General features: G+C 37.4%; 1 protein-coding gene across 1 annotated transcript; it reads right to left on the bottom strand.

The window, feature by feature from the left end:
* Positions 1 to 1,346: 1,346 nt before the first annotated feature.
* LOC113318801 (L-ascorbate oxidase homolog) lies at positions 1,347 to 7,287 on the bottom strand. Its single transcript, XM_026567050.1, has 8 exons — positions 6,812 to 7,287; positions 6,595 to 6,704; positions 3,415 to 3,685; positions 3,173 to 3,275; positions 2,699 to 3,044; positions 2,210 to 2,575; positions 2,030 to 2,108; positions 1,347 to 1,865 (listed from the first exon to the last, which is right to left on the bottom strand). The coding sequence occupies exons 1-8, from the start codon at positions 6,950 to 6,952 to the stop codon at positions 1,653 to 1,655; spliced, it is 1,629 nt and encodes a 542-aa protein (XP_026422835.1). The 5' UTR covers positions 6,953 to 7,287; the 3' UTR covers positions 1,347 to 1,652.
* Positions 7,288 to 8,188: the final 901 nt, after the last annotated feature.

Genomic DNA, 8,188 nt, shown 5'->3' with positions numbered 1-8,188 from the left:
AGGAAATGATCTAGAGGAGAGAAAATCTTTGCAAAGATACTTATCAAAGGAATTTCAAATGAAAGATCTTGGTTCATTGAAATACTTCCTTAGGATTGAAGTTTCTCGATCCAGTGAAGGAATTTTCTTATCACAAAGGAAATATGTTCTTGATCTGCTAAAAGAAGTGGGCATGTCAGCATGCCAGCCAATCCATACACCTTTAGAAGAAAAGGTAAATATGTGTATTGAACCTGATCAAGTTCTTGTTAATAAAAGGAGATATCAAAGACTTGTGGGGAGATCGATGTATCTATCTCACACAAGGCCAGATCTTGCTTATGCACTCAGTGTTGTTAGTCAATTCATGCACATTCCAGATGAACAACACATGGATGCAATTTTACGTATTTTGAGGTATTTGAAGTCTGCTCCTGGAAAAGGAATTTTATTCTCTAAAAATGAAGATTATAGAAAGGTTGTGGCATATACAGATTCTGACCATGCAGGAGAAATAGATGGCAGACGTTCTACTGCAGGCTACTTTTCCTTTGTGGGAGTAAATTAGTTACTTGGAGAAGTAAGAAACAAAATATTGTTACACGATCAAGTGCAGAGGCTGAATTCAGAGGTATGACAGATGGCATTTGTGAAACTTTGTGGTTGAGGCTTCTCCTTAAGGATTTGGGGGGTTCCTCTCAAGGATCCTATTACTCTGTATTGTGATAACAAAGCTGCGCGTGATATTGCTCATAATCCTTTTCAGCATGATCGTACTAAACATGTGGAGGTTGACAAGTTCTTCATCAAAGAGAAGCTGGACAACAACATTATTGAGTTGCCACCGGTTCGGTCTGAAGAACAACTTGCAGATATTCTCACACATGGAGTGTCATGCAAAAACTACTTGAGTTTTCTGGACAAGTTGCGCATGTGTGATATCTATGCACCAACTTGAGGGGGAGTGTTAATATATATCCTTATTTAAAGATAATATATTGTTTCCTAGTATATAGGATCTTTGCTTTACCATAATATTGGGCTCTATATATTCATGTGCTGTGTAACCAGAATTGATAAGATTATCATAATAAGAATTATCTTCTTCTTGATCCTATATTTATGAAGAGGAATCAGTTGTCCTAAAACTGCATTGTACTCTAGGATTTATTTTTTTCTTCGATTAAGGCTTTAATTGAGACTCAGTTTCCTTTGATGCCTTCTTAATCCTGACATCTCATACTTGTAAATTATGCAATATGCTTTTCTTCTCAGTCTTATTCAGATCACTGTCAACAAAGCTTGATATCGATTTGCTAATCTAGAACTAGTCTAGTTCAGTAAAACCCTGTTTAAAAGTATGAAGCTAAATTGAAATGTCAAGCGGCTCAATATTTATCACATTAGAATCCAGTTACAAGAATGAAGAATGCGACTAAGTATAAAATAATGCCTAGAGCAAAAGAATATGAATAGGCACTACAAAATGCATCAAGTAATAATGCAATGTAAGCCTATAAAAATTATTGCAGAGAAATAATGTATGTAATAGGTGCTCAAGTTGAGCCGCGTGCACTGAAGTAAGAAATAATGCAATGTAACATTGCCTCCTATATAAAGAACCTGACACCCTTTCGTGACAGAATTCCTTGCTACATGTTGTCTAAACAAGATTAGAAAGGCCTAGTGTGCCGACCAGCAGCTTTACCACAAAGAAGAGCATTCTTTGGGATTGGGTACTCATCCCTCCATGAATTCGCTGGAGAGAAGACGCGGAGATAAAATTGTTGACCTAAATATTGTCTAGCCCAGTCCTCAGATCTTATGTTCCACATCCCTACATTGTCCAAGGCCATATAAATTGCAGTCCATGACTTGGGATAAACCTGCGCCAAACCAAAACAAACAAAGCAGTTATGCCATACAATCATCTAGCTATTTTCTATTCAACTTTGTTATCAATGTGTTCCATATTGGGTTCATAATCCCTTGTTATCTGTATCATAAGCAGTATTATACTGAAGCAACTATGCATTATTCATTTTCCCACCTGAGTTGTGCATCTGGAAACCGTGTCTCTCAAATTGTAACCTTTTCTACTGGCTGGCGCCCATTGACCTCCATCCATCCTGATCATTGCACATAATTTCAGTTATTTGACAAATTAAGAAGGCAGAGAAGTTCAGTACGGTCATTTTCGTACTTGACTAATTGAGCCAATAAATCTTACCCCACGACGAAGAATGAATGACCATCGATATGCCACGACTGAACAGTAGTTTCATAATTCTCAAACACAATCTCAACGAATGACCGGAAATCGGCTCCCATGACAGAAGTCTGGAGGTAAGCACCACCACCAGTGGGGTAATCAGAAATGGATCCGACACTGAAGATGCCTCCAATCTTAAAGTAATCCGCAAGCTTTAAAGGTGTGCTAGTTGGGACATAGGACACCCTGTTGACAGCATACCTCTGCATGCGATTAATTATAGGTGCACTGTTTGCGAGCCTGATTGTACGGGCAGGTTTTATCAACCCATAATGGTAGGAACCTTGAGGATTGGGTCTTGGCCCACTCGCTGTCAGGTTCCACCTGATTGTCAAAGAGAATTGGAATTTATTTTCAGTGAAGTTTTGAAATGTGAACTGTATGAAAACGGTCTGGGCATTTAGCATTAGCAATAAAACCTATAGCTTTTGGACGAAGAAATTGTACCTGATAGATCTGGCTTGGCTGAGTGACCAAGCAATCTGATCGGTAGGACCCCAAGGGAGGGCACCAGAAACTCCTTTAAATGAATTACTATAGTGAAGAACGGCTGTGGTTGTGAGAACTGGTTTGGTGAAGCGTGATGAAACAACCATGTAGTAATCCATGGCAGGTTGATCGGCTGTGACCAAGACAGAATATGACTGGCCAACATGAATGTCAAGTGCAGTATAGGTATTCTGTAGAGTGTGAGATCCTTCCACCTCAACTAATTTCATTTTGTGCCCTTGGATTCTGAAGTTGATGGATGTGGTGAGCCCCACATTCGATATCCTTAACCGGTATGTCTTCCCTATTATATATCAAAATTTGCAAACAAATTGATAGCATAAGTATCACGAAGACACCATCTGAATTATGAAGCATTAACTGTTAAAATAACTGATCTGATTATGACTTAGGCTCCTTTTAGATGGGTACCTTGATCAACTGTGACGGTGTAACCATTCCATCCACGACCATTGATGAGGAGTCCATCAGGAGCAGGAAATTTGTGTCCTCTATTCAAAATAGCCCTCAAATACTGTAAATATCAAGAAGAGTTGCATATCATTTTTGTGCAATATGGGAAGATATAAACAATGACAGTCTTCTTGGAATAAATCAAGTATACAACATCTTTAGTCCCTTTTTGAACTAACAATAAATTCCAATGCACTTACAGTGTGATTTCTCTTGAACCAATCACCTGCCAGTAAAGTAAAATCACCAGCAGGAGGAGGAAAAGGAACAGGAATTCTTGGGCGACTCCAGATGGCAATACCACCAAAACCTCCTGCAGCCTTGTGCATAGCAAGTGATGGGAAGTAGAAGAAGCTACCAATTTGATCCTTCACTTGGAGAACATAAGTGAAGTTTTTTCCTGGTGGAATGGGACAATTAGTACCTGAAAGCCCATCCTGCCATGAGTTTCTTCTGTGCTGTATACCGTTCCTGCTCGAGAATCCAAAAATTCGAATGTTAAGGATTTATTAACAAAAACCTCAAGAATTAGTCAAAATTGCTTAAACCACCATTTAATTTAGAGAAAATTCCTGCTTGGTTGCAATTGCTTAAACCACCATTTGAGCCTATCCAGTACCACAAAGATCCAACTGTATGTCTTTAAGTCGAGATTATTAACTGGTTTAGGGTCTCAAACTGATTATGGGACCGATCACTTTTTCTATAGAGAAAAATGGCAACAATACATTCGACTCTCACAGACAATTAGCTTGAAGGTCGATAACAAGGCTTATTATAGAACCACTAACATTTGGTAAAAAAAAATGATGATAGTTCAAGATCGAAGATGCTACACATCCCCAACCCCTTCCACCACTCCCTTCTGCCATTAGGTGGCGCTATCCAGGCCCTTGACTTCACCAACTTTGATCCTCATTGATAATGGGGGTTCCATTATTATTGGATTTGGCCAATACCTACATGACATGTAGGTGGTGGAAGGGAGTGGTGGAAGGGGTCGGGGGTTATATAGCATTTTCGGTTCAAAATGTGAGTACCTAATGTATTTGAGAAAATAGAAGTGGTTTCCCCTCAACAATCTTTACTGAGGTTTTACCAAACAGTGATAAAATAATCAGTTATGGCCAGGCCAAAAGTTTTTTGATCAGTCTTTACTAGTGTGCACAACCCTTGACTAGTTGAAGTCATTCGTGTTTTCTGTTTGGGGAGTTGAGATTTTGATGCAAGGATGTCAAAGTCATGGAATTAAAGAACCAACCACGTATTTCCATGAAACACGTTTGATTATTAAGTCCAAGGACTAAGAGGGAAACATTCAAGCTCAATGTGATTTCACTTAGTAGAATCACCTTTCGAACTTGAGAGCGGAAATATCCAAACTCAAGATGACCAGGAAATTATTTTGCTCACATGGTGCTCGAACATTTTTGATCTAGCAGCATCACAACCAACCAATATAATGAATTTGTTGATTATAATGCTACTAGATAAAAAATGCTTGAGAAACGCGCAAGCTAAAAAAAATCTGTTGTAATATGTATATACATACACCTTAGTGTTAAGTTGTGAACTACTTTTCATTCTATAGTTAAATCTTTAAGAAAAATTTCTTGTGAAAGATATCCAACAAATATCTTGTGTGTGATTTTCCTGAATTGACAAGCCTTGTCAGCCTTCGCTTTCATAACAAGAATGAAAGTTTCTTGTATCATACTCATTCTAATGGCCGCGTGATTTCAGCCGTTTTTCCTCTTTGTCACTGCGCTAACAAAGGTCTAAACTTCAACCTATAAATAAATTCATTTCGAGGTTATCGTGAATACAACAGCTTGCTTTTTATATAGAATGGTTACTAATACCTGTTTACTCTGCAACCAGTTTATAGTTTTCCAACTCCAAAAGAATTCATGTGGAGATGACCGAGACACTGATTTTCGGGTGATGATATTGTAAATTTTCAATCCTAATAAATTCAACATTCTAACTACAACCATTTAAATACAATCTAAGGAAAATTTACTTCGCCGCTGGTTGGAAAAGACAACCCACTGTTATTCCTATTCCACAAATGTTAATTTTAACCATTTCCTCTTTTCAGTCCAATTTCACACACACATGTACTGCATGCACACATATTCTGAAAAATAATACTACAGGACCTCTGCTTTAGTCCTACTATATAAAGGGTAAGAACACACAACTTAGAAGATAAATCAAAATTACATTTGGAGTTTTTCTTTTTTTCGAAATTGAAAGGTAACTGTCAAAATTTTGTTTATTCTCTAAATAACTTTCATTTTACTTTTTTTTAAGAAAATACAAATAACAAAGTCTAACTACTTTTTTATTACACCTCCACCTTGTGTCACTTGCATCCCAACTTACACCTACATTACACAATTTACACTTCCAGTTCCAACTCACCTTATGCCTAAAAAAATCAATGAAATCTACCTTTCATTCCACCACCATGAAAACATAGGTCTAAAGAACATGTGTGCTACAGCAGTAGCACGTTGGTCGGTCAGCACAATCAAGTGTAATGTAATGCTTTGTGATTGGACATGTTGACAGACCAACATCTTTTGTCGTCAGTCAGGAACTACTGACTTGTTCAATATTATAAATTTTATTCTCTGAAAATGGTATCAAAATTTCGTGATTCAATAATTCCACCTCCGTCATCATTACTTATTTACTTGTGCATTTTCTCTTACTGATGGCACACGTCAATTGTTAATGGTTAGAAGAAGAAGAAGAAATATTGGTACAACCAATTTATTTTCCACCAATACTCTCAAAAGAAATGTATTAAATGAGAAATGGGCATGCATTGTCTCCATTCATATTCCTTTTCCCCCTTACCCCCATCTACAAACGGTTCAAGCTATTTTCTAATGGTAACGGGCAAGTCATTAGATCTATTCAGTATGTGGACTGTGGTTAGACTTGTTGTATTGAGTTATGATGGTCTTGGACTGAAAAACAGAGGGGGGGTTGAGAGTTTAAAGCTGTCTGACACTTAGATCCGTACCCTCTAATCTTTTATGACTGGGTTCTGATCCAAGAATAAAACTCACAGGATACCCAACAAAAAATAAAAAAAAAACACTAAAAGAAAATGCATTTTGAGTACATTATTATTGCACATCTGAATGTACAGTATCATCATGCAATATGATTGAAAAAGAGAAATGATGAGGACTCATTTTTGTATCACAAACCAAACACAGCCTAACCTTGGATATTCTACAACTGCAAGTAGAATTGAATCCAAGACCGTAACAAAGAAATTGGTCATTTCCATAAAAAGATAAGGCAAAAAACACTGATAATCATCTTTCGAAAAATATTCGAAAGAAGAAGTAATTACTTACCAGGAGAGGAGGAAAGGTTCATTGAGCTCATTATGAACACTAATAATCAGGTTGTCATTTGTCACACACTCGATTCTTGGACCAGGAAATTGCCCATTTATCAAGATACCCTGCAACACTCTTCCTAATTAGTAAAACAAATTTTAACATTCAAAACTACTAGTACATTATCTGTCATGTTTAAATCAATCAAAGATTTGAATGAAAAATTAGTTACCCGTTGTTTAATACCAAGAGGATAGATATCACCAAATGTGACCTTCCATGTGAAGAATCGATAAGGATCTTCACCGTAAACAAATGTAACAAATAAGAACAATGAGAAGACCAAAGAACAGAGTATCTTTGTTTGCCTCATCTCTTTCTTGATTTCAGTCCAACCTCTCTCTCAATCTCACTTTTTCAGGTTCTATTTAATCTCTTCGTTCTCTGTGAAGAAATAATGGGAGGAGAGATCTGCTGAAACAAACTCACGGCGCCATTAAAGGTATATTCTGTTCTACCTTTAATCTTCTTCTCCTGTAGTGAGTGAGAGACAGAAAAAAGAGAAGAAGAAAGGATAAAACCAAAATAGAGTAATGAAATCTTTTGCTGTTGCCTTTCTGTAATTTAAAAGGAGAAAGAGGGAATGGTGTGATGTGTCTGTGAGCTGCAGCAGCTAGTGGTAGTGGTAGAGTTAAATGAACTGTCACTAGCTAGAGAGTGAGAAGAAAGACGGTCAGAGGGAGGGAGAGGATGGCACTTGCAAGTTTTGATATTCTACTTTTTTATATCTCAAGTGTCTAGCTTTGGGTATCTTTATGTGACATGTGGTGCCTTGTACGTCGTATAATTGTAATCTGTTTGTTGCAGAATGCCGCAATCGTCCGAGAGCAAGTCTTACGGTGGAATCCAAGTCATTCTATGTATGAAAAAATCATGGAATGTCAAGTCTAGTGACTTCCAAGTTGGGGTCTTTCACAGAAAATCCAAGTAGGGTTCCATGAATTGATGGAAGGGTCCGTGGAATCCATGGAAACGCTATTCAGAATAGCGCACTAGAAGACGGAAAACGCCAATCAGAATAGCGCTCAACGCTAATCAGAATAGCACAAAACGCTAATCAGAATAGCACAAAACGCTATTCAGAATAACGTTTTTTTTTTATCCGTAGATTTAAAACGAGCCATTGAAAGTCTAATGGCCAAGGAAAAAAAACGTTAATCTTGATAACGTTTTGTGCTATTCTGAATAGCGTTTTTTTAGCTTTATTCTGATTAGCGCTCAACGCTGTTAAGATTAACGGTTTTGTTGTTCCACCACTGTACTTGCGCTTCCATCCACAATTCCAAATGCTGAGGTGGCGTGGAAGATGGAACTCTTCCACCATAAGACTTGCTCTCATGTTTGGATCGATCTGTTCATTTCCATGTCAGGTCCATCCAAACACAAACTTTACCATTTTTACTTTTTACTTTGTAAACTTACCGTCTCTTTCCCATTGCCCACTGTAAAATGATGAAAAAAAAAACTTTAAGCCTTTTCTTTTTTTATTTATCGGCCAAAATGACAATATAGAAAGCGATCGGGTTATGTGCAAGTAATTACAACTCAA

The sequence above is a fragment of the Papaver somniferum genome, chromosome 10, assembly GCF_003573695.1.
Source record: "Papaver somniferum cultivar HN1 chromosome 10, ASM357369v1, whole genome shotgun sequence".
NCBI classification, from domain to species: Eukaryota; Viridiplantae; Streptophyta; class Magnoliopsida; order Ranunculales; family Papaveraceae; genus Papaver; species Papaver somniferum.
This window is presented reverse-complemented; position numbering and strand designations above follow the sequence as displayed.